Source organism: Vulpes lagopus, chromosome 15 (genome assembly GCF_018345385.1).
Source record: "Vulpes lagopus strain Blue_001 chromosome 15, ASM1834538v1, whole genome shotgun sequence".
Lineage (NCBI taxonomy): Eukaryota > Metazoa > Chordata > Mammalia > Carnivora > Canidae > Vulpes > Vulpes lagopus.
The window spans coordinates 43,038,641-43,065,604 of NC_054838.1; the positions used below are offsets into that span (position 1 = coordinate 43,038,641).

Sequence of the window (26,964 nt, forward strand, 5' to 3'; positions counted from 1 at the left end):
TTGGTGAGAAATACCTGTGTAGGCAAGAGGCACCCCGGATCATGCTGGCACAGGGCTTTCCAGCAGGATGTGAACCAATTTTCAGCGTCACAGAGGCTGATGGCTTCTAACAGAAATGCATATGTGTGATTGCTGAGGAGCACTTGTCTCATCAAGGTATCCAAGTACTGAGAAATAGCACTGGATGTGCATTAGTGAAATCACTGTATTGATCGTAAATCATCACATAGATATTTTAATTTTATTCTTATCTTTCAAAACCCTTTTATGTTCAATATTTCATTGGATCTTCATTATGGTTATTATCATTAATATATCCACTTACCAGATAATGAACAATTTCAGACTTACCAAAGTTACATACAGAAGGATTACAAGTAGAAGTCACCATATCGTGTGGATATGGCTTTTCCCAGAGAATGTCTCAGCAGTAGTAAAATTTAAGCATTTACTGAGTACTTATTATATTTCAATACATTGAAATAAGTACTTTACATACATTATCTTATTTAATCCTCACTATATCCCTATGAGAAAGGTGATATTAAACTCATTTCATAGGTGAGGAAATTAAGAAGCAGACAGGTTACTTGACTTATCCAAGGCCTCTTTAATAACTGAAGGAAGCAGAACTTGAACCCAGGTTGGTCCAATTGCCAAACACTACATGAGTATTTAATACCACTTATATTGCCCTCTAAAGGAAGTACCCTAATGAAAAAGCTAACCTTTGTTTTATTTTGCTAAAACCCACATACATATATATTACATCAGTGTTGAAAAGAGCAGTGATAATGCACACAGGCTTGTGTTTTGCCTTTAGGCCCAATGGTTCATGCTGAAGTGGGTGACTCCATCCTGATCATATTTAAGAACAAAGCCAAGCGGCCCTACTCCATCTCAGCCCATGGTATTGAAGACATGGATAGTGGGAAACAACTCCATGTGCCCATCACAAAGCCAGGTAAGTTATGCCAGAGATCTATTCCATGCTGATAAGGACACTGGACTCTCTTTTGATCTTTTCTGACCCTTGAAGACTCTTGGAAGGTTCATCTTAATGCCAATACATTCTAGCCATTGCCTAATAACTCCTAATATGAGCTCATCATTTATCCAATGACCAAGTGGTTATGGTGTTCTAGGCTTAATAGAGACCTAAAAGTGTAGTGAGACATAATAATAGCTAATACATATTGAATGTCCATCTTTTGCCAGGTGCTATGCTTTGTATTTTTTAATAATCTCATTTTCCTTATAATAACCCAAAAAGGTAAACAGTAACATATGTCATTGACTCTGATGTCATTGATTAGAATATCCATCATTATTTTTATCTGTCACTAAAAGAAAGACCGCACTGTCAATTAAACCTTAACATGCTGATTGAAAGATGCATCTTGATTTCAGTTATGTTAAAATGTGAAAAGTGAACATCCTATAATTGAAATATGTGGTATTGTTTTGTCCACTTAATAAATGACTAAAGAACAGAGGGGTAAAGAACTCTACCAGTCATACATTAGTAATGGTGGAACTTCAACTTGTTGGACTTTAGAACCTATGCTCTTAGCCATACATTTCTCTCAAGTTGTTTAAAATTAGTTTGGAAGAAAAAAAGATAAGACTAATCATTTCAGTAGTAATGTGGATTATACATAATGAAATTCTAAGTGGTGAAGGGTTTTAAGAATGTATCTGGGAGTGTTCATAAAAGTTTCAGAGAAAGAAAATCCATGAGGATTGATTGATTGATTTGGAACAAATAAAGAAAAGAGTAATTAGGGAAAGTTAGCATTGAAGGGAGAAAAAATATCATAACTTAAAGAGCTTCGCATAACATTTACACAGTTGAGATGTGGTTGTAGTAAATGTCAAGAGTCTCTATGACTTTCAGTTATGAAATTGAGAGCAGTCATAGGTATAATTACAAAGGAACTATATTCCATTTTACTTCATATGTGTATATATATGAATATATATGAATATATTTATGAATTCACATGTATATATGACTAAATATAGTAATTACAATAAAGGTCTTATAAACTTTAAAAATTTTAAAGATGCATAGAAGGAAGAAAAGAAAGCAATCTAATGGATCACTAGAAAAAGTTAGCAAGGTATTCCTACAAGGATGGGACTGAGGAAAGGAAATCTTCACTGGCCCAATTCCAACCTCTCCTGCCGCTTCATACCCCACATACCCCTAATTCAGAAGCCTGTGCTTTGCTGCTTCAAGAAATTTCTCATGAACATTTTAAATGTCTATCTATAGGTAGATACTTAAACATATTTTGGAATTTCCCTACAATGATCTATTACACAGCCATTAGATGATGCTTAAGAAGGTTTTAATGACATGGGGAAAACTTGTGGTATCATGTTAAGCAAAATACAAGCATAGAACAAAGATTAAAATAACAATAAGCCAAAATGTTAATAATGGTTATATCTTTGGGGTAGTATTTTAAGTAATAACAGTGATACTCCTTCCAACTTCTTCACATTGTTTCTAATTTCAACATTTTCTGTAATGGATGTCTTGCTTTTATGAAGAGGGAGATTGTTTTAAATGGGTCAAAAAAGCAATTAGAGTTATTCATTTTTTAAAAGTCATTCATTTTTGATAGTTAAAAGCAATTCTGGAAGGGGGAAGAAACGTGTCAATCAGGCATGAGGAAGGGCTGTGGGCCAGCTGGGGTGAGCCCTACAGGCTGCTGTGCCCTGATGGTGAGGACTGGCAAGGTACATAGCTCTTCTGTGCTGACTGCCCTTCTAAGGGCCCTTGATGGAGTTTGGGGGGTGGGGTGGGCAGGTAGAGGAAACAATGATCAGAATGTGCAAAGGGGCATTTTTCTCACTGGAACTCTGAAGGAGAGAATCCCCACAAGGATCTCTGACAAAGATGAAAGGCTTGGAAGAGCCCAGAGATTGAGGGTAGGAGCAAGAAATTAGTCTTGTACACAAAATCCAGAAAAGTTGAAGAATGGTTAATCCAGGCATGCATGAGATTAGAAAAGCAAACCCTCTCAAATTTCTTCCCCTTCTTCTTTTCCATGATGCCACTGAACGAACACGTACTGAACATCTTTTATTTAGAGCTGTGCTCTCCACTGGGGTGAATAATGGATCATCCCAACTTTAATAACACCACCCCTTAGCCATTTGCATTTAGGAAGCTACGTATCAGCAATTTCTTTTGCAATTAACAAGGAAGGGGGGCACTATAATGACAGGTAATGGAAACTAGACCTAAGGTTATATTGCTGACCTACTGGTGTATGAGCAAATATGGAACAAGTTACATGTAAGCATCATTTTTGTTTTGCCTTGTGGCTTGCCTTCAGCTATAAGCTATATGTCCTGATAAGGTTGGGATAAGATCTAGATAGTCCAAAAGGAGATAATGTGGCTTTTATTTAAAACTTTTACAATGTGATTATTTTGCTAATTTATGTAAATTTATCTGTGACACTTCTGCAAGACTCTGGGTCAGCCACAGGGAAGGCATAAATGTGATACCTGGCATTCATTTGTTATTAGCATATATAGAAATGAACATTTATGAACTGCCTTCAATGAGAGGCACTAATGTAGGTATTTTATTTTATTTAATCTTTACAACAATCTGAAGAGTGGAATGACTAACCTACTTTACAAGTAAGGAGACTAAAAGTCAGTGAAGTTAAGCAGTTTGTCAAAAGTTAGATAAATAGGAAGTGACAGGGTTGAGATTTGGAACTCAGTCTCTCTGATTTTCTCTGGTTCTAAGTAGATGTCACTTGTCTGCACATTAGAATCACCTGAGAAGCTTTAAAAAAATACTGATGCCCTAGTCCTACGTTCCAGATATTTTAATTTCTTTGGCTTGAGATGAGACCTCAGCAGTAAAAGCTTACAAAACTCCCTGATGGTTCAATCAGAAATCAGGTTTGAGTCCCACAGTAACTCAAGTGTGCTCAAGCCCACCTCTTGGGAGGGAGATAATCAAATGTGAGGAGAAAAAATAGTTAGGAATACAGTAAGTCTTCATGTCTTGAATAAACATCTGTTGATAATAGAAAGGGCACATTAGAAAGAAAGTTGTAGTCTGGAATGAAAAATCTGCCATTTTGCAAATTCAGAAAATCAAGATGTAAGGTTAATCAGAACATTTCTAATGAATAACTCTCCCCAGCAATAAACATTAACCAAAATATATAACGATCTGTTTGTTATTTCTTCAGGTAAAACATCTAAAACAGAGGTAACACTAGTAAATTCTATTTCTTCTCCTTTTTTTCAGGAGAAATAAATACTTACAGGTGGAATGTCCCTAAAAGGTCTGGTCCAGGACCAAATGACCCAAATTGTATTCCATGGGTTTACTATTCAACAGTAAACTTTGTGAAGGTAAGATTGAGAGAGCAACCAAGATGCTTAAAGTAATATGACTTTAAATTAATTATTCAAGTTATCACATTGGTGAGTATATGTGAAGGGTGTAATGGTTGAGAGCAAGGATCTCAAACTATGGCCACACATATTTGTTAATATTGTCTATGGTTGAATTGAGTGGTATTAAGAAAACAGAATTCAACAGAGTGAATTTTAAAGATCTTATTGGCTTTACTCAACAATTCATGTCTTGGGCAGCTTCTCATCTAGCAGATAGAAAGCTTCTCTGAAGAACTGTACAAAATGAGAGACTTTTCTAGGCAGAAGGGGGCAAAACAAGGAAGTTACTAGCAAAGAGTGGATTATTTATGGCAAGGTCACCTTCTTTTTGGGGGTCTATCAAGCAGATTAACTCACTAGTGCTAATGATTGACTAGTTTAAGATTCCATTCCTGCAAGAGAAACTGTAATTAATCTAGGAATTAAGTCTTGGTTTGATGATGTGAGCTTAGTATAGGTGACTTCATTTTGGATCCATTGTCTCTCTTTTTTAACAATTTCCCCCCTTTTGATCAGACTCTCATTATGACTGAGAGATGTGCTAAAAAAAAATTTAAGGCATTAGCACCTCTCCCAGCTACTGCTCTGAAACTCTCACAATTTTTGTTGATCCTCTGTGTGGTAATCATAGGTCATGATGTTTTTTGTTGAAACTCTGTGATATTCATAGGTCACAATACCATGTTCACATTTCTTAGGTTAGTTATTCTCTCTTTTCTCTTTTCTTCTGGTGTTCCAGTCTTAGCCAGATCATTTAGCAGCTATGAGCATGCATTTCAAGCTTTTGAAGGAATACAGTGCACCGGGGAGACTACTGTGATAATCCCCACTGTCTGGTGTGCATTTTGGAGCCATTATCCCCAAAGCACAAACCAATCCAAATCAAATAAGCCAAAGAAAGTCTACATTGAAGGAGTCACTTTCTTAAGCCAAGTGGCTTAATCAGGTTTTGTGTGTCTCAGCCTCAACTTCCCCACAAATGCTATTGAGGTGCAAATGGTGTTGGCCACAGTACAGACACTTCTTTGTTCAGCTAGAAGATAATAAAAGGCTATCCTGTGATGCAGAACAATTTTTGCCTTTCATAGATGGGTACTGCTATTAGATCTTTTTGTGATTGGGACAGGTCTGATTCAAATAATCATAAGAATGTAGAAGTGCAAATATACCATAACTTGCATAGGCATTTGTGTCTAACTGGACAAAGTACAGTTATAAATGGAGAAAGGTAAAAACAAGACATGGATATTCTGACCATAAAAATCGGGCTTTGTAATTGACTCCTAAATGGTAATGTGAAGGGTCGATTAAGAATAGAAGAAAAATTGCTCAGAAGGAGGACCACAGGGTCTTTAGCATCATGGACAGAAGATTTGATAACAAATCTAGCGGTCTGAAAGGTTACTCCTCCTTAACCAGGGCCTGGGAGATATGGTTGATAGTGTTATCTTTCCAGACCAATGCCAGAATAAAGGAAAGAAAGAGAAGAAGGAAGGTTTCATGTTTAGTTAAAGTATGAAGCTTTGGTGTGGTATCTTGGATGGAAGCAATCTATCTCAATGTAGGCTATTTCTTTTCCTAGTCCATTTGATTTGAAAATCTCCAATGTTAATACAGGATGAGATGTCAGGTGGAGCCTTCTTCAGCCTTGAGACATACTCAAGATCTAGTTTACAGAAGTATCAGTGGTCAGGACCACTTGATAAGGCCCTTCCCATGAGTTTCACTCTTACAAAAATATCAGAGAAAAATAACTTTCTGTGAATAATAAAATACTTTAAAATTGCCCATAATTAAAGATCTAATAGGAATTCATTATCATGAAATTCACAAGGAAATTTGGTTATTTCTCTAGCATAAACATTTTTTTGTAACATAAACATTTTAAAATAACTGGAATTATGATTGATAACATTATATTAGGATATATCAAATTTCTAGGAATTTTATATAATTTCTAGAACATTTATAATATATATCTATATAAATATAAGGAAGGCTTAATATTACTTCTTATTTCACAATGTTTCCCATGTAATTCAACTCAAATATACTTAGTTTAACATCTCTCTTTTAATAAGGAGAGAGAACAAATCTTTTTTTTAAAAAAAGATTTATTTATTCGTTTATTTGAGAAAGAGAGAGAGTGCAGGGGGGAGGGGCAGAGAGAATCCCAAGAAGTCTCCTTGCCAAGTTCAGAGCCTGAGGCAGGGCTTAATCTCATAACCTTGAGATCACAACCAGGGCTGAAACCAAGAGTTGGATGCTCAACTGACTGAGCCACCCAGGTGCTCTGAGAACAAATCTTTTGGAATCTTCCAGGGACCCTCTTAAAATATTCCAAAGTTGGTCCAAGGCCATAAAGACTTCATTTAGAATCTGCTTTTTGGGAAGTTTCTCAAAAATATCAAAAGATTTTAAAACACTTGGCCAAATAAGATAATAGGTCTCTGTGAGACAGTAAATAGTTATCCATTTAACCATAGTGATAAAGGCTTTACAAAGCAAATACAGAATGTTAAATAGTTCTAAAATAGTTTTAGCTCTTTTAGTGAAGAAGTCTCAGTTCTCTTAAGTAAACAAAGACTTGATAAAGATGATATGAAACACAGAAAATTATTTTGATAAGACAGAATTTTTGTTTTCTAGGCAGATTACTTAAAAGGTAACACATACACACACATACATACACACACACACAAACTTTTATTATCTTTTGTCAAGAGCAAACCAATTATCCAAGAAAACTTTGTCTTTTTAACAGAGAAGAAATCAAATTCTAACTTTATACCAGTGTACTTTTAAAAAGAAGTATAATTAACATACTATTAGTTATAAGGATACAACATATTGACTCAACAATTCTATATATCACTCAATACTCACCACAATAAGTGTTAGTCATTGTCACCCTACAACATTATTACAATATTATTGACAATATTTCCTATGCTGTGCTTTTCATTCCCTAAATTAATTCATTGTATAACTAGAAGTTAGTACCCTATAATCTCCTTTATCTATTTCACCCACTTACCTACCCACTGCCTCTTTGACAACCACCAGTTTGTTCTCTGTATTTAAGACTCCTGGTTTTGTTTTTTTGCTTGTTTGTTCTTTGTTTCTTTCTCTGTTCATTTTTAGGTTTTAGATTTTTTTCACTTTTTAGAAGTGAAATCATATGGTAATTTCCCTGTCTGATATATTTCACTTAGTGTACTATCCTCTAGGTCCATCCATGCTGTCACAAAGACTCACAAATTCTTTTTTATAGGTAATAATCATATATATATACATTATAACATGATGGGTAATTGTCATATATATGTTATATATATTCATATATATATATATATCACTTCTTCTATATCCATTTGTCTATAAATGAACACTTGGGTTGCTTCCATATCTTGACTATTGTAATGATGCTGCAATAAACATAGGGATGCATATATCTTTTTGAATTAGTGTTTTTATTTTCCTTGGGTAATACCTAGTAGTTACTGGATCATATAGCATTTCTTTTTTAAATTTTTTAGAAGATTTTATTTATTTATTTATTTATTTATTTATTTATTTAAGAGAGAGAAAGAGATAGAGATAGTGAGAGAGAGCATGAGCAGGGAGGAGAGGGAGAAGTAGGTCCCCTGATGAGCAAGGAGCCCCAAGTGGGGCTCTATCCCAGGACCTGGGGATCATGACCTAAGCCGGAGGCAGATGCCAACCAACTGAGCCACCGGGGCTCCCCTGTTTTTAATTTTTTGAGTAATCTCCTTGCTATTTTCCACAGTGGCTACACAAATTTACATTCCCATCATCAGTGAAAGAGGATTCCTTTTTCTCCACATCCTCACCAATATTTGTTATTTCTTATCTTTTTTATTCTAGTCCTTCTGATGAATGGAAGGTGATATTTCATTGTGGTTTTGATTTGCATTTCCCTGATGACTAGTGAATTTGATCATCTTTTCGTGTGTCTGTAGGTCATCTGTATATCTTCTTTGGAAAAATATCTATTCAAATCCTCTGCCCATTTTTAAATTTGGCTACTTGTGGTTTTTTTGGTGTTGAATTTTATAAGTGCTTTATATATTTTTAATATTAATTGCTAATTGAAAAATCACTTGCAAGTATCTTCTCCCATTCATTAGGCTGCCTTTTCATTTTGTTACTGGTTTTGTTCATTGTCCAAAATATTTTTAGTTTGGTGTAATCACAATTGTTTATTTTTTGCTTTTGTTCCCTTGCCTGAGGAGATATATTTAGAAAAATGTTGCTAAGACAGATGTCAAAGAGAGTCCTATCTGTTTTCTTCTAGGCATTTTATGGATTCAGGTATCACTTAGGTCTTTAATATATTTACATTAATTTTTGTGTATGGTGTAAGAAAGTGGCCCACTCAGTTTCATTCTTTTGCATTCAATTAGCTGTCCAATTTTCCCAGCGTATTGAAGAGACTGTCTTTTCCCCACTGTATATTCTTGTCTCCTTTGCCATAGATTAATTGACTGTGTAATGATGAGTTTATTTCTAGTCTCTCTATTCTGTTCTATTGATCTGTGTGTCTGTTTGTGTACCAGTATCATACTATTTTGATTACTATAGCTTTATAGTATATCAAGATATCTGGGATTGTGATACCTACAGTTTTGTTCTTTCTCAACATTGCTTTGAAAATTTGCAATCTTGTGGTTACATACAAATTTTAGTATTATTACTTCTACCTCTGTAAAAAGTGCTGTTGGTATTTTGATAGAGATTGCATTGAATCTGTAGATTGCTTTGGGTAGTATAGACATTTTAACAACATTTATTCTTCCAATCCATAAGCAAGGAATATCTTTCCATTGGTTTGTGTCATCTTCAGTTCCTTTCATCAATGCTTTATAGTTTTTAGAGTACAGGTCTTACACCTCTTTGGTTAATTTTATTTCTAAATATTTTGCTCTTTTGGGGGATCCCTGGGTGGCTCAGCGGCTTAGCGCCTGCCTTCGGCCCAGGGTGCGATCCTGGAGTCCAAGGAACGAGTCCGACATCGGGCTCCCTGCATGGAGCCTGCTTCTCCCTCCTCCTGTGTCTCTGCCTCTCTCTCTTTCTCTCTTCTATGTCTATAATAAATAAATAAATAAATAAATAAATAAATCTTTAAAAAATAATAAATGAATAAATAAATAAATAAATATTTTGCTCTTTTGGATTAAATTATAAAGGAATTATTTTCTTACTTTCTCTTTCTATACTTCACTATTAGTGTATAGAAATGCAACAGTTTTCTGTACATTTATTTTGTATTCTGCAACTTTACTGAATTCATTTATAAGTTCTAATTGTTCTCTGGTGGGGTCTTTCAGGTTTTCTTTAGGACATGATGCTATCATCTTGTCATCTGAAATTAGTGACAGTTTTACATCTTCCTTACCAATTTGGATGACAAATTGGTCATCCAATTTTTTTCTCATCTCTTTGCTATGGCTAGGACTTCTGGTACTATGTTGAATAGAAATGGTGAGAGTGGACATTTTTGTCTTGTTCCTGATCACAGGTGAATCTCTCAGTTTTTTCACCATTGAGGATGATGTTAGCTGTGGGATTTTCATATATGGACTTTAATATGTTGAGGTATATTCCCCCTAGACTCATTTCGTTAAGAGTTTTTATCATAAATGCATGTTGTGTCTTGTCAATTGCTTTTTTTGCATCTATTGAGATGATCATATGATTTTTATCTTTTCTCTTGTAATATGATGTATCAAATTGGTTTGCAAATATTGACCACCCTTAAATCCCTAGAATAAATCCTGCCTGAATGTGATGAATGAATTTAACTGTAATGCTAAATTCTGTTTGCTAATATGCTGTTAAGGATTTTTGTATCTATGTTTATTAGAGATATTGGCTTATAGTTTGGGTTTTGTTTTGTTTTTGTAGTGTCTTTATCTGTTTTGGTATCAGGGTAACATGCTGATCTTTCACCATCTATGGACCCATAGCAGACTTAGACAGGCCCTTCAATGGCACAGGGACCAAAGCCTGCCCAGTACATCCATAGCAGGCAAAACAGATCATTATAACTCACTGCTCTGAAGGTAAGCACATCTTTGCCACAACAGTATGAGGCACACAACCCACATAAGGGACACCTCTGTATCACTTAGTTCTGGTGACCAGAGTGCAATGTGCTACAGGGTGCCACAGGACCTCTTCTACTAAGGCTAATACTTTCTTTTTTTTTTAATAATTTTTTAAATTTTTATTTATTTATGATAGTCACACAGAGAGAGAGAGAGGCAGAGACATAGGCAGAGGGAGAAGCAGGCTCCATGCACTGGGAGCCCGACGTGAGATTCGATCCCGGGTCTCCAGGATCATGCCCTGGGCCAAAGGCAGGCGACAAACCGCTGCGCCACCCAGGGATCCCAGGCTAATACTTTCAAGAGCAGGAGATGTGGTTGATCTCCCTAATACATAAAAACAAACATAGAGAGTTAGACAAAATGAAGAGAGAGGGGAATATGTCTCAAATGAAAGTATAAGACACAATCACAGCAAAAGAGCTGAATGAAATGGAGATAAGCAATATGCCTAATAAACAATTCAAACTAATGGTCATAAAGATACTGGACTTAAGAGTTGATGAACTCAACAAACACTTCAACAAAGAGATAGAAAATACAAAACAAAAAACAAAACAAAACAAAACAAAACAAAAAACAAAAAACAAACCCAACCCAGTCAGAGATGAAGAATTCAATAACTGAAATTTAAAAAGCACACTACAGGGAGTCAACAGCAGATTATAGAATGCAGAAGAATGGATCAGTGATCTGGAAGACAGGATAATGGAAAGCAACCAAATAGAGAAATTTAAAAAAAAAGTAAAATCAAAAGAATAATTTAAAAATGAGGATACATTAAAGGAACCTAGTGACAATATCAAGCATAATACCACTCACATTATAGGGGCCCCAGAGAAGATGAGAAAGAGGAGAAGAAAACTCAATTGAAGAAATAATAGCTGAAAACTTCACAAATCTGGGGAAAAAAACAGATGTCCTGAGTCAGGAAGCACAGAAAACTTCTAATAAGATTAACTCAAGGATATGCACACTAAGACACATAATAATTAAGATGGCAAAAAGTAATGATAAAGAGAGGTTTTTAATAGCAGCAAAAGAAAAGAAAACAGTTACATGCAAGGGAAACCTCATAAGGCTATCAGCTGATTTTTCAACAAGAACTTTCCAAGTCAGAAGGGAGTGACATAATATATTCAAAGTGTTGAAAGGTAAAAACCTGCAACCAAGAATACACTATGCAGTAAAGTTATCATTTATCATTCACAATAGGAAGAGAGATAAAGTGTTTTCCAGAAAAACAAAAGTTAAGTTTATCACCATTAAACCAGCCTTAGAAGAAATGTTAAAGGAAATTCTTTGAATGAAAAAAAGGCCATAGTAAGAAGAAAATTATGAAAGAATTTCACAGGCAAAAGCAAACATATAGTACAGGTAGTAGATTAATCACTTATAAAGCCAGTATGAAGGTTAAAACACAGAAGTAGTAAAAATCAATTATATCTACAAAAATTAGTCAAAGGAAACACAAGATAAAAAGATACAATATATGAGATCACATACATAAAATGTAGAAAGAAGTAGAAATTTAGTGCTTTTATAATATGTTTGAGCTTAAGCAACCTTTAACAACATAAACTGCTATACACATAAGATATAACATATAAATCTAATGGTAACCACAAATCAGAAACTTATAATAGATACACAAACAATGAAGAGAGAGGTATCCAAGCATAACACTAAAGAAAGCCATCAAACTGCAAGGGAAGAGAGCAAGAGAAGAAAGAATAGAGAGAATCATAAAAACAAGCAGAAGACAATTAACAAAAGGGCAATAAATATATACTATCAATAATACTTCAAATATAAATGTAACAAATGCTACAATTAAAAGACATAGGGTAACTGAATGGTTAAAAATGCAGGACCCATCTATGTGTTACATATAAGACATTCACTTCACATGTAAAGATACATACAGACTGAAAACAAAGAGCTAGAAAAATATACCATGCAAACGGAAGTGAAAAAAAAAGGGGGAGGGTAGCAATACCTATATCAGACATATAGACTTTAAAAGAAAGGCTATGGCAAGAGGCAAAGAAGGGCATTACACAATGACAAAGAAAACAACAAGAGGATAAAATAATTATAAATATCTATGCACCCAACATAGAGTACCTAAATAAATAAAGCAACAGACATAAAAGGAGAAATTGACATAATACAATAATAGTAGGGGACTTAAAAGAATGGATAGATCATCCAGACAGAAAATCAACAAGGAAACAATGGCTTTGACCTACAGATATGTACAGAACATTTCATCCCCAAACAGCAGAATACACATTCTTTTCAAGTGCACATGGAACATTCTCCAGGACAGATCACGTTAGGCCACAAAACTTGTCTCAATAAATTTAAGAAGATTGAAATCATATCAAGCATCCTTTCTGACCACAACTATATGAAACTAGAAGCCAAGAACAGGAAAAAAATCCTGAAAAGTACACAATTAAATGGAGGCTAAACAACATGCTACCAAACGATAAATGGGTCCATCAAGAAATCAAAGGGAAAATAGAAACAATACATGGAGACAAAAGAAAATGAAAATACAATGGCCCCACATCTTTGGGATGCAGCCATAGCAGTTTTAAGAGAGAAGTTTATGGCAATACCTCAAGAAGCAAGATAAATCTCAAATAATCTAGCGTACAACTACAGGAGCTAGAAAATGAAGAACAGACCCCAACAATAGTAGAAGCAAAGAAATAATAAAGATCAGAGCAGAAAGAAGTGAAACAGAGACTAAAAAAAAATAGATTAAAAAATACAGTAGACAAAATCAACAAACCCTTGAGCTGGTTCTTTGAAAAGATCAACAAAATTGATAAACCTTTCACACATTAAGAGGACTAAAAAGAGGACTAAAAAAAGAGAGAGGACTCAAACAAAAATCAGAAATGAAAAAGGAGAAATAAAAACTTACACCACAGAACTATAAAGGATTACACGAGAATTTATGAAAAATTGTTGAACAAACTGGATGACTTAGAAGAAATGGATAAGTTCCCAGAAACATACAATATTCAAAAACTGAAAAAAAATAAAAGCAATAAAACAAACAAAATATTCAAAAACTAAATCAGGAAAAATAGCAAATTTTAACAGACCAATTGCTGGTAATGAAATTGAATCAGTAATCAAAATACTCCCACAAACAAGAGTTGAGGATCAGATGACTTCACAGGAATATCATAATGGAATATCTCTGGCAGTATTGATATCTCTGCCCACCCCATATATAAAAAACAGTCCCTGAAAGAGGGTAAAAATGTTACTACTTTCCTAAGATCCAAAGTCATACCCGAAGACTGCCAACAGAAAGAAATGACGACCTGCACGTCCCCGGCAGGTGGAAAGCCAAATTCTTAGGACATAAAACAAGGCAAGTGAGTAGGCAATAGCTATCCCTGGGAAAGAAATGATCAATAACCAATAGGTATGGATTTGGAAAGGAAAGGATACATGAAGTTTATTTTCCTCACTTGACTGGACACTACAGACAGAGGTTCAGGAAAGCTGACTCTGGTAAGGATTCTTACCCTTCTCTGACTTCTGATAGTTTTCTCAGGATCCCTCTCTGCAGGCTCCACTATCTACTGGAATTTGGCAAGGTTTTAAATTCATTTTAGTTTTCGTTTCCCCTGGTCTTTTAAAGGGAATAACACAGCAATACACAAAATCCATCAGAGTCTTGTCAACTCTGGGAGGGGGCCATAGGGGACCCTCCTCTGTAGGTAGATATGGGGGCATTTGAGTTAATATTGAAGGATATGCACAAAACCTTTGAAGACAGTCGTTCTCCTTATGTCCCAGTTGATTAAAAATGAGACATCAATTTCTAGGCCAGAGTTTTGATGATGGACCCCTAGGAGAATGTGATGAGGAAGGCCTTGGTATTGTTTTAGATACCTTCTGCATCTTTAATTTTTCATTAGCCTTTTGTGAGGAAACTTTTAATGAAGTTATTTTGGAATCTTAAAGCTTTTTGGAAGTTTTTACATGACAGTTAAAATAGTCATCCCATTTTGTTTGCTTGATTTGGAAAGCCTTGTTTGTAAGTGCACTTCTTAAATAAAAAATCTTGTATCATTGGAATGTTCCCCATAATGACCATTGCAATTCTAGGTTGTCTTTAGTTAGATTTTGTGATTTGGGTACTATTTACAGCTTCTAGGACCATAGTTCTAAGATATAAAATAAGCAGATGTGCCAAAAGGGGGCATGCTCAACTCTTCAGAATTTGGGGATTTTTTTTTTTTTAAAGCTAAACCCCTGGGTCTCTTGGAGCCAAACTAATACTTAGGGGGATATGCTACTGGGTTGGGGATTATGTAGTGTTTTACAGTGTGCCTTGTTACACACACATTTTCTTGAAGTTGGTGAGTGACCTAGTATCAATCTAACCCATTCCATGACCAACCTATTCTTAAAGTCTTAAAGTCAGGTATAGCAGATGCCCTAATAGCTTATAAATGCTCAGCCCATGCCCACCAATTTTGCAGCATTTGGCTTAACAATGGCCTTTACTTACACAAAAAAAAAGTTAAATAAAAATCTATTTTGGACCGAGCCCAGGTTTTAAGTCAGATCCTGTTTGACTCCAGCCAGTAGCAGTTCCCTATGTGGAATCTGAGGACTGAACCAAAGGTTGGAGATTCCAATCAAGTGGGGAACTATGGAAAGCTAATTAGATTGAGAGCTTGACCCAAAGAAAGGAGCTCAGAACCAAGAAAAGCTTACCCACAGCCCTCAGAAACAGCAAGAAAGAGAATTCAAAGGGTCTGCCGGTATCATGCCTGTGTTTCTCATTGTCCCTAAAGCCATCAGGAATGTCCTTTGGATTCCATCACTGATACCAATTCTCTTAAAAAACAAAACTCGGGGCACCTGGGTGGCTCAGTGGTTGAGCATCTGCCTTTAGCTCAGGCTGTGATCCTGGAGTCCTAGGATCGAGTCCTACATCGGGCTGCCTGCATGGAGCCTGCTTCTCCTCTTCTGCCTATGTCTCTGCCTCTCTTTCTGTGTGTGTCTCTTGTGAATAAATAAATAAAATCTTAAAAAAAAAAAACTCAACTGAGTACATTTTCGGGTCCTTCAGGCTTTATTCAATTATTCATGAATCAAGTGGCATCCCACCTAGCAGATAGAAGAGAGCTTTAATGGAAGAGAGCTTCCATATGGAAGACTTTTGTAGCAGAAGGGGGGTGGAATAAGAAAGTTATTAGTAAAAAATGGATTGTTTGTGGCAAGGTCACCTTCCTTTAGGGGATAGCAGAGGTCTATGAGGCAGATTATCTCATTAGTGATAACCAGGTAACTCCAGGTAACTCCAGATTAAGATTCCACTCCTGGGAGAAGTTGAAACTATAATTAAGTTAGATATTAAGTCTCGTTTTGGTGACATAGGCTTAGCATTAGTGACTCCATTTGGAGTCTATCATCTCTTTTGTTAACAGTAGTCGTGACAGAAACAGTATGGCCAACAAAGAAAAAATATTTACTCTCTGGTGCTTTACCAAAAAAAGTTTGCTGACCCTCAATCTAAAGTATGTGTTTTAAAAACCCAGATAAAATCACAAAGTTTCAGTAATCAAATTTAGAATTTACAAGATAGCTGAAAGCAAAAGAGAATATGTAAATAGATAATCATAAAACAAAGGAAAAAAAATATATATATTTTTTTTAATTAATTTTTATTGGTGTTCAATTTACCAACATACGGAAAAACACCCAGTGCTCATCCCGTCAAGTGTCCACCTCAGTGCCCGTCACCCATTCCCCTCCAACACCCGCCCTCCTTCCCTTCCACCACCCCTAGTTCGTTTCCCCGAGTTAGGAGTCTTTATGTTCTGTCTCCCTTCCTGATATTTCCCAACATTTCTTTTTCCCTTCCTTTATATTCCCTTTCACTATTATTCATATTCCCCAAATGAATGAGAACAAACACTGTTTGTCCTTCTCCGATTGACTTATTTCACTCAGCATAATACCCTCCAGTTCCATCCACGTTGAAGCAAATGGTGGGTATTTGTCGTTTCTAATTGCTGAGTAATATTCCATTGTATACATAAACCACATCTTCTTTATCCATTCATCTTTCGATGGACACCGAGGCTCCTTCCACAGTTTGGCTATTGTGGCCATTGCGGATAGAAACATCGGGGTGCAGGTGTCCCGGCGTTTCATTGCATCTGAATCTTTGGGGTAAATCCCCAACAGTGCAATTGCTGGGTCGTAGGGCAGGTCTATTTTTAACTCTTTGAGGAACCTCCACACAGTTTTCCAGAGTGGCTGCACCAGTTCACATTCCCACCAACAGTGTAAGAGGGTTCCCTTTTCTCCGCATCCTCTCCAACATTTGTTGTTTCCTGCCTTGTTAATTTTCCCCATTCTCACTGGTGTGAGGTGGTATCTCATTGTGGTTTTGATTTGTATTTCCCTGATGGCAAGTGATGCAGAGCATTTTCTCATGTGCATGTTGGCCATATCCATGTCTTCCTCTGTGAGATTTCTCTTCATGTCTTTTGCCCATTTCATGATTGGATTGTTTGTTTCTTTGGTGTTGAGTTTAATAAGTTCTTTATAGATTTTGGAAACTAGCCCTTTATCTGATATGTCATTTGCAAATATCTTCTCCCATTCTGTGGGTTGTCTTTTAGTTTTGTTGACTGTATCCTTTGCTGCACAAAAGCTTCTTATCTTGATGAAGTCCCAATAGTTCATTTTTGCTTTTGTTTCTTTTGCCTTTGTGGATGTATCTTGCAAGAAGTTACTGTGGCCGAGTTCAAAGAGGGTGTTGCTTGTGTTCTCTTCTATGATTTTGATGGACTCTTGTCTCACTTTTAGATCTCTCATCCATTTTGAGTTTATCTTTGTGTATGGTGAAAGAGAGTGGTCCAGTTTCATTCTTCTGCATGTGGATGTCCAATTTTCCCAGCACCATTTATTGAAGAGACTGTCTTTCTTCCAATGGATAGTCTTTCCTCCTTTGTCGAATATTAGTTGACCATAAAGTTCAGGGTCCACTTCTGGGTTCTCTATTCTGTTCCATTGATCTATGTGTCTGTTTTTGTGCCAGTACCACACTGTCTTGATGACCACAACTTTGTAGTACAACCTGAAATCTGGCATTGTGATGCCCCCAGCTATGGTTTTCTTTTTTAAAATTCCCCTGGCTATTCGGGGTCTTTTCTGATTCCACACAAATCTTAAAATAATTTGTTCTAACTCTCTGAAGAAAGTCCATGGTATTTTGATAGGGATTGCATTAAACGTGTAAATTGCCCTGGGTAACATTGACATTTTTATAATATTAATTCTGCCAATCCATGAGCATGGAATATTTTTCCATCTCTTTGTGTCTTCCTCAATTTCTTTCAGAAGTGTTCTATAGTTTTTAGGGTATAGATCTTTTACCTCTTTGGTTAGGTTTATTCCTAGGTATCTTATGCTTTTGGGTGCAATTGTAAATGGGATTGACTCCTTAATTTCTCTTTCTTCAGTCTCATTGTTAGTGTATAGAAATGCCATTGATTTCTGGGCATTGATTTTGTATCCTGCCACGCTACCAAATTGCTGTATGAGTTCTAGCATTCTTGGGGTGGAGGCTTTTGGGTTTTCTATGTAGAGTATCATGTCATCGGCGAAGAGGGAGAGTTTGACTTCTTCTTTGCCAATTTGAATGCCTTTAATGTCTTTTTGTTGTCTGATTGCTGAGGCGAGGACTTCCAGTACTATGTTGAACAGCAGTGGTGCGAGTGGACATCCCTGTCTTGTTCCTGATCTTAGGGGAAAGGTTCCCAGTGCTTCCCCATTGAGAATGATATTTGCTGTGGGCTTTTCGTAAATGGCTTTTAAGATGTCGAGGAAAGTTCCCTCTATCCCAACACTCTGAAGGGTTTTGATCAGGAATGGATGCTGTATTTTGTCAAATGCTTTCTCTGCATCTAATGAGAGTATCATATGGTTCTTGGTTTTTCTCTGCTGATATGGTGAATCACATTGATGGTTTTACGAGTGTTGAACCAGCCTTGTGTCCCAGGGATAAATCCTACTTGGTCATGGTGAATAATTTTCTTAATGTGTTGTTGGATCCTATTAGCTAGTATCTTGTTGAGAATTTTTGCATCCATGTTCATCAGGGATATTGGTCTGTAATTCTCCTTTTTGGTGGGGTCTTTGTCTGGTTTCGGAATTAAGGTGATGCTGGCCTCATAGAACGAATTGGGAGGTACTCCATCTCTTTCTATCTTTCCAAACAGCTTTAGTAGAATAGGTATGGTTTCTTCTTTAAACGTTTGATAGAATTCCCCTGGGAAGCCATTTGGCCCTGGACTCTTGTGTCTTGGGAGGTTTTTGATGACTGCTTCAATTTCCTCCCTGGTTATTGGCCTGTTCAGGTTTTCTATTTCTTCCTGCTCCAGTTTTGGTAGTTTGTGGCTTTCCAGGAATGTGTCCATTTCTTCTAGATTTCCTAATTTATTGGCGTACAGCTGTTCATAATATGTTTTTAAAATCGTTTGTATTTCCTTGGTGTTGGTAGTGATCTCTCCTTTCTCATTCATGATTTTATTAATTTGAGTCTTCTCTCTCTTCTTTTTAATAAGGTTGTCTAATGGTTTATCTATCTTATTAATTCTTTCAAAGAACCAACTCCTGGTTCTGTTGATCTGTTCCACAGTTCTTTTGGTCTCGATATCATTGAGTTCTGCTCGAATTTTAATTAACTGTCTTCTTCTGCTGGGGGTGGGGTCTATTTGTTGCTTTTTCTCTAGTTCCTTTATGTGTAAGGTGAGCTTTTGAATTTGAGATCTTTCCAGTTTTTGAATGGATGCTTGTATTGCGATGTATTTCCCCCTCAGGACTGCTTTTGCTGCATCCCAAAGATTTTGAACGGTTGTATCTTCATTCTCATTAGTTTCCATGAATCTTTTTAATTCTTCCTTAATTTCCTGGTTGACCTTTTCATCTTTTAGCAGGATGGTCCTTAACCTCCACGTGTTTGTGGTCCTTCCAAACTTCTTGTTGTGATTAAGTTCTAATTTCAAGGCATTATGGTCTGAGAATATACAGGGGACTATCCCGATCTTTTGGTATCGGTTCAGACCCGATTTGTGACCCAGTATGTGGTCTATTCTGGAGAAAGTTCCATGTGCACTTGAGAAGAATGTGTATTCAGTTGAGTTTGGATGTAAAGTTCTGTAGATATCTGTGAAATCCATCTGGTCCAGCGTATCATTTAAAGCTCTCGTTTCTTTGGATATGTTGTGCTTGGAAGACCTATCTAGTATAGAGAGAGCTAGATTGAAGTCACCAAGTATAAGTGTATTATTATCAAAGTATTTCTTCAGTTTGGTTATTAATTGGTTTAAATATTTGGCACCTCCCACATTCGGGGCATATATATTGAGGATTGTTAAGTCCTCTTGTTGGATAGATCCTTTGAGTATGAGATAGTGTCCCTCTTCATCTCTCATTATAGTCTTTGGGGTGAATTTTAATTTATCTGATATAAGGATGGCAACCCCTGCTTTCTTTTGAGGACCATTTGAATGGTAAATGGTTCTCCAACCTTTTATTTTCAGGTTGTAGGTGTCCTTCTGTCTAAAATGAGTCTCTTGTAGACAGCAAATAGATGGGCCCTGCTTTTTTATCCAGTTTGAAACCCTGCGCCTTTTGATGGGGTCATTAAGCCCGTTCACGTTCAGAGTTACTATTGAGAGATATGAGTTTAGTGTCATCATATCTATTCAGTCCTTGTTTTTGTGGATTGTTCCACTGAACTTCTTCTTAAAGGGGAATTTTAAGAGTCCCCCTTAAAATTTCTTGCAGAGCTGGTTTGGAGGTTACATATTCTTTCAGTTCCTGCCTGTCTTGGAAGCTCTTTATCTCTCCTTCCATTTTGAATGAAAGCCTTGCTGGATAAAGTATTCTTGGTTGCATGTTCTTTTCATTTAGGACCCTGAATATATCCTGCCAGCCCTTTCTGGCCTGCCAGGTCTCTGTGGAGAGGTCTGCTGTTACCCTAATATTCCTCCCCATAAAAGTCAGGGACTTTTTTTCTCTTGCTGCTTTAAGGATCTTCTCCTTATCATTGGAATTTGCAAGCTTCACTATTAAATGTCGAGGTGTTGAACGGTTTTTGTTGATTTTAGGGGGGGATCTCTCTATTTCCTGGATCTGAATGCCTGTTTCCCTTCCCAGATTCGGAAAGTTTTCAGCTAGGATTTGTTCAAATACATATTCTGGCCCTCTGGCCCTTTCCGCGCCCTCAGGAACCCCAATTAAACGTAGGTTTTTCTTCCTCAGGCTGTCATTTATTTCCCTTAATCTATCCTCATGATCTTTTAATTGCTTGTCTCTTTTTTCCTCAGTTTCCCTCTTTGCCATCAACTTGTCTTCTATGTCACTCACTCGTTCTTCCACCTCGTTAACCCTCGTCGTTAGGACTTCTAGCTTGGATTGCATCTCATTTAATTGATTTTTAATTTCTGCCTGATTGGATCTAAATTCTGCAGTCATGAAGTCTCTTGAGTCCTTTATGGTTTTTTCTAGAGCCACCAGTAGCTGTATAATAGTGCTTCTGAATTGGCTTTCTGACATTGAATTGTAATCCATATTTTGTAACTCTGTGGGAGAGGGGGCTGTTTCTGATTCTTTTTTTTGAGGTGAGGTTTTCCTTCTAGTCATTTTGCTCAGTGCAGAGTGGCCAAAAACAAGTTGTATTGGGAAAAGGAGAAAAAGAGAGAGAAGGAAAGAAAAGAGAAAAAGAAAAAAGAAAGAAGGAAAAAAAAGGGGAAAAATAGAAGAAAAAGAAAGAAAGGAGAAAAAAGAAAAAAGGGGGGTGGGGTGGGGGAAGCAATCAGAAATCAAGAAGAAAGAAAGAAAAAAAAGCACAAAACAAAACAAAAACAACAACAAAAAAAAACAAAAACAACAACAACAAAAAAACCCACGGGGGAGTATCTTCCGATTCTGTGTTCTTTAAGTCCCTTGACTTCCCTTGGAACTGGTCCGTCTCGCTGGTCTTCTGGGGGAGGGGCCTGCTGTGCTGATTCTCAGGTGTTAGCACTTGGGGGAGCTGCTCTGCCCCTGCCTGGTGCAGGGCTCAGTAGGGGTTGTTCACCCCGTGAGGCCCCGGGAGGAAGCCACAGTGGCGGGGGCAGCTCTGGGACCCTGGAGTCAGCTCCCGCAGTAGCTCCGGGGCTCTCCGTCTGCAGGGCCTGGGGGCTCCGGGGCGGGGCCGCTGATCTGCTCAGTTCCAGGCAGGAGCGTCCTCGCTGTCCTGGGCCCTCCCGGCCTCTGCGTGTCCCAGGGGGAGGCCGGATCCTGGGCTGTGCCCGGCGCCCTGTGCTCCGGAGCCTGCGGTGTTGGATTCGCTCCCGCCCCGCTGCCCCCTCCGCGGAGCCGCCGCCCGAGCCCCTCCGAGCTGTTCCCAGAGCCGCGCCGCCCCCTCCGCGGAGCTTCTTCCTCCGCCCGAGCCCCTCCGAGCTGCTCCCGGAGCCGCGCAGCCCCCTCCACGGAGCCGCCGCCCGAGCCCCTCCGAGCTGCTCCGGGTCCCGCCGAGCGCTGCAGCCCTTAGGGAGCTCGGCGCATCTCCCGGGGCGCAGTTCCTCTGTCACTGTCCCAGGGAGCCCGAGGGCATCCCCGCCTTTCTGGGGATCCTGCTCCAACTCCCCGGGAGGCCTTTCCGCGGGGAAGGTCGGTGTAGCTCCTGCTCCTCCGGGCCGGGGCTCTCCTGTCCTGGGGACACTCGCCCCGGCCTCAGCCCGGCTCCTCGGGGCCCCTCCCCCTTGGAGGCCTTTTGTGTCTTTATTTCTTTTTCCCCGTCTTCCTACCTGGTAGAAGCGCGAACTCTTCTCACTGTAGCGTTCCAGCTGGTCTCTCTTTAAATCTCAGGCCGAATTCGTAGATTTTCAGGATGATTGGATGGTTTTCTAGGTAATTTGTTGAGGACAGGTGACCTGGAGACCCTGCTCTTCCGCCGTCTTGCCCCCGGAAAAATATATTTTAATGTAACTTTATATCATGGTTTTTGATGTGTGAATTCTATGATTTTTAAAGCACTACCATTACTATCCAGACTCAGGAAAGAAAGCAGACCCCAAACATAATAACTGAAACTACAAACTATTTGAATGACAGACTAATTTTACTTAGCAATTAAAGATTCAATATTGAATTTGAGTCAGATATGTGTATGTAAAACAACTAGTCTCTAATTATATGTCATAAATCAAAATCCAAACTAAAGTCATATCTGATATATAATATAAGCATTGCCTATTATTTAAAAAAAGGTGAAGGATTATCTTAATTTCCTCTTAAATATTAGATGCTGTGTTAACATCCTTGAGTTGTATTGGACAGTGCAAGGGGTCAGGGGAGAAATACAAGACATTTAAAAAAATAAAGTTATGTACTGGAATTATGAGCAACCTGCATTTGTTTATTTCTGTATACACCCCAATAAATATTTATTGAGCACTTGTAATATGTATAAATGACCCTACCAAGTTCTATGAGTGATATAAAGTAATGTAAATATTGTTTTGAAGGAATTAATCATCTTTGGGGAAAATAATACATGTGCACACCCATAATTATAAAACAACTCAGCATCTGGTAAGTTCAATAGGAGTACAGGGCTATATAGGAAGCATTTAGAAGAGAGTCTAAGAAGAGAGAACACTGCTAGTAAATGTTGAGCATCCTTCTGATTATCATATAAGGTACAAAAGGAAAACAGTTTGGGGAGCTTAAGCTAGAAAAATCCATTGGGGGAGCACATGAGGGGCTTAAGGACCTATCTAGGATTTGTATTTTATCCAGCAAGAATATCACTAGGAAGTCACTGAAGAGTGCTGGAATGGGAGTGATGAGATTAATCTGATGGTAGTCAAAAGGATAGGCTGGAGGTGAGGTAAGCCAGAGACCAGAGAGGAGCCAATTTCTAGTCCAGGGTAAGGCAGTAAGATCCTACACTAGATGTATGGCAAATGGAATGGAAAGAAAGTCACAGAATGAAGAGGCATTGTGAAGGGAAAAGAAATGCAAGATTTGACAGCAAACAGATAAGGACAAGGTGAGGATAAGGGAAAGATTAAACACTGAAATCATTTTCTGACCTAAATGACAGAAAATAGCATAGTGCTATTAACAGAAATAGGGAGTTCAGGAGAAGACATGTTTTGAGGGAAATAAAATCCACTTAAAAATGCTCAGCAGATTGAATTGTTGCAGGATGCACATTCAGGTGGAATATCTAAATAAGCAGTTGGAAATGTAGGAATTTTCTTTCAGAAGAAAGCTTGGGGATGAACAATTTGACATGGAAGTCATCCATAGTCCTATATCATTTTCTAATTACCTTGTTCACTTTTACCCATAGAAAGTGGAATATAAGCATCTGTATATATATTGTCTCACTTGAAAAGCAAACAGGAAAATAGAAATAAGCATTCATTTATTCAAGAAATATTTATTGAGCATCTTCTATGTACTAGCCACTGGACTGTGCTCTGGAGACTCAGTGATGAGGGAGGGACACAGATTCAGTACTGCAAGAAGTGACTCTGTAGCTCACTTTTAGGAACATTCCTACATCTTCAGGGCTTCTTAGTAATTATTTTGTGGTAAGGGTGCCTGGGTGGTGCAGTTGGCTAAGTGGCTGACTCTTGGTTTTCACTCAGGTTGTGCTCTTAGGGTCATGAGATTGAGCCCTGCACAGGGGCTCCATGCTCAGTGAGGAGTCTGCTTCTCTCTCTTCCTCTCCCTCCCTCTCCCTCTGCTCCTCTCCCACCAATGAATAAATAAATCTTCTAAAAAATTATTATTTTGTGGTCAACAGTCTTTTTATAATGACTTTCTTACTAGCACTTAATCTGTGTTATTAAATTATTTAAAGGCTAATCTAATTCAGTTTTTTTTTCTTTCAGGATACATACAGTGGTTTGATGGGTCCTCTGATTATTTGCAGAGAAGGAGTGTTGAATGAGAAGGGAAGAAGAAGCGATGTTGATTATGAATTCGTTCTCTTGTTTTTGGTATTTAATGAGAATGAATCCTGGTATCTGGATGACAATATTAAAAAGTATCTCAATAAAGATCCACGATATTTTAAGCGCAGTGACGATTTTGAAGAAAGCAACAAAATGCATGGTATATCAGAGGTTTAAAAACATAAGCTGACATAAGCTCATAGAAATTCTTAAAACTGTAGGAGGTCCCGGCCTCCTCTGAACCCTTCCTCAGTCACAGGGGCACCTGGCCTAATGAAAGTCCTCTAAAACTTTCCTTCTGAGGGAATGAACTAAGCCATTGGTTGACTGCCAGCAAGGTCCAGTGCAACTTGGGGGAGCTCTATCTCTGAAGGCTGGGATCCCTAAACCACAAATTAAATTAATTTAAAAATGAATTATATGACTTATTGGTATATTTCTATAAGAATACACCATACATCTAGCTAATCAAATTTAAGAGCCTGGCTTAACTGACTCTGGGACACGAAATATCATCACCAAATTTGTTTTAATGTGTTATTGTCTATGTTATTTATTTAATTCTATGTAATTTAAGGTAATTTTTCTAAGTGGGAATAATATGTTCTAATTGACACATTCTCACTCTCTCACCAAGATCTACTTCTGACCAAAAGTATACAAAAAGATAGGCCTTGCCCAAGGTCACAAAGTTAGCTAATTGTTAACATCGATTGGAATATGTTGGCTGATTTCTAATTCAGCTACTCTTTCCCCTACAATTTTGCTTCCCTCTCCCCAAAGTTTCTTAGTATGCTCTCTATTTTTAATAAATGTAATTCATTTAATTGTGGCATGATGACCAGAAAAAAAAATTAGTAGAAAGCAGAGTGAGGGCAGCCCGGGTGGCTCAGTGGTTTAGCACTGCCTTCAGCCCAGGGTGTGGTCCTGGAGACCCAGGATCAAGTCCCACATCAGACTCCCTGCATGAAGCCTACTTCTCCCTCTGCCTGTGTCTGTGCCCCTCTCTCTCTCTCTCTCTCTCTCTCATGAATAAATAAATTAAATCTTAAAAAAAAAGAAAGAAAGCAGAGTGAGAGTCCCCATCTTGTCCACCGAGTTTGAGTTTGCTTTGGTCATGCAAGGGCATGGGCTCATCCCATGTGAAGCTTTCCTTCTTTTGGCAATTCAGCCATACTGAATAATTTGCCCCAAACTAGTTCTCAGAAAGTGAAATATTGAGGGAATAGCTTCTAATTCATTCAGTTTTGATTTATATAACCCTGATTCTCTGTGTCATCGTTCACTTGTCTACAGAATGGTATAAATAATGGCTGCTTCAGAAATGGGCCTGTACACTCTACAAAGTGAAACATGCCAAACCAGCAAGCAGACAAACAAAACACACTGCTACCAAAGATGTAGCTTTTAAAAATAAACTGTGACTTCTTTTTTCTGGCTTTTACAAGGATTTCTTATTAACCTGGATTTTGGGTCTAGAATGGTGGGGACATTGGTGTAAGTTTGTTATGTGTTTATCAGGTAGATGAAAATATTGGTAACCTAAAGATCTTGAATCATTTCTAAAACCAGATTAAGTAATGACCACTTATAAAGAATATTTTCTTTTCACCTTCTTAGCTATCAATGGAAAGATTTTTGGGAATCTCCATGGCCTTATCATGAATGAAGATACGATGACAAACTGGTATCTGTTGGGAATAGGAAGTGAAGTGGACATACACACCATCCATTATCATGCTGAGAGTTTTCTTTTCAAGGTAAGTATAAGGAATATGCTTTGGAAAAGACTTTTTGAACTAAAAGATTCAATGTATGTTCACTGTGAAAAAATATGGGTTTTAGCAATAAGGCTTATGAGGTTCATGTTAGAAAGTGGAAGAGAATAATGTGATTATACCCTTCCCCCAGTTGATATCTCTTAATATGTACATATATTTTGTTGTGCTTGTGAGAAACTCTCCAAGCCTCAGAAGAGAATTTTCTCATCAGTATTCTCATCAGACTACTCATCATTCTAATTTTTACCACTCTGGATTATGCTGTTAATACTGTATGTGAAAGCACATGTACTGGTTTTTCCTTTTTTCTTAAACTTCTTTTTTTCTTTCACTTTTGTTTTTTTCCCTTTCTTTTCTATGTCATTAACTATCAGAATAGCCCTATCCAGTAAAGGAGATACTTTGAGCTCTGGCTTGGGCTCCCAAACTTTATCTTGTTTTGTTTTGTTTTGTTTTGTTGTTTGTTTGTTTGTGGTTGTTCGTTATTTTTTGTCTTTTGTTTCGTTTTGTCTTACGGAGTTGGGCTGGACCATGTATAGCCTTCTGCCTGTCTAGCCTCAAGCTGTACTATCTGGGTGGTACTGGCTGTACAGCATC

The 26,964-nt window shown here is 37.6% G+C and overlaps 1 protein-coding gene across 1 annotated transcript in view; it reads left to right on the forward strand.

Annotated features, from left to right (window-relative positions):
* The window catches only part of HEPHL1 (hephaestin like 1), a 91,949-nt gene that overhangs the window by 54,701 nt on the left and 10,284 nt on the right, over positions 1–26,964 (forward strand). The window contains exons 14-17 of the mRNA XM_041730146.1: positions 824–964; positions 4,289–4,395; positions 24,524–24,746; positions 26,207–26,346. Of these exons, the coding sequence (XP_041586080.1) occupies positions 824–964; positions 4,289–4,395; positions 24,524–24,746; positions 26,207–26,346 (611 nt within the window). The remainder of the gene's footprint in view (positions 1–823; positions 965–4,288; positions 4,396–24,523; positions 24,747–26,206; positions 26,347–26,964) is intronic.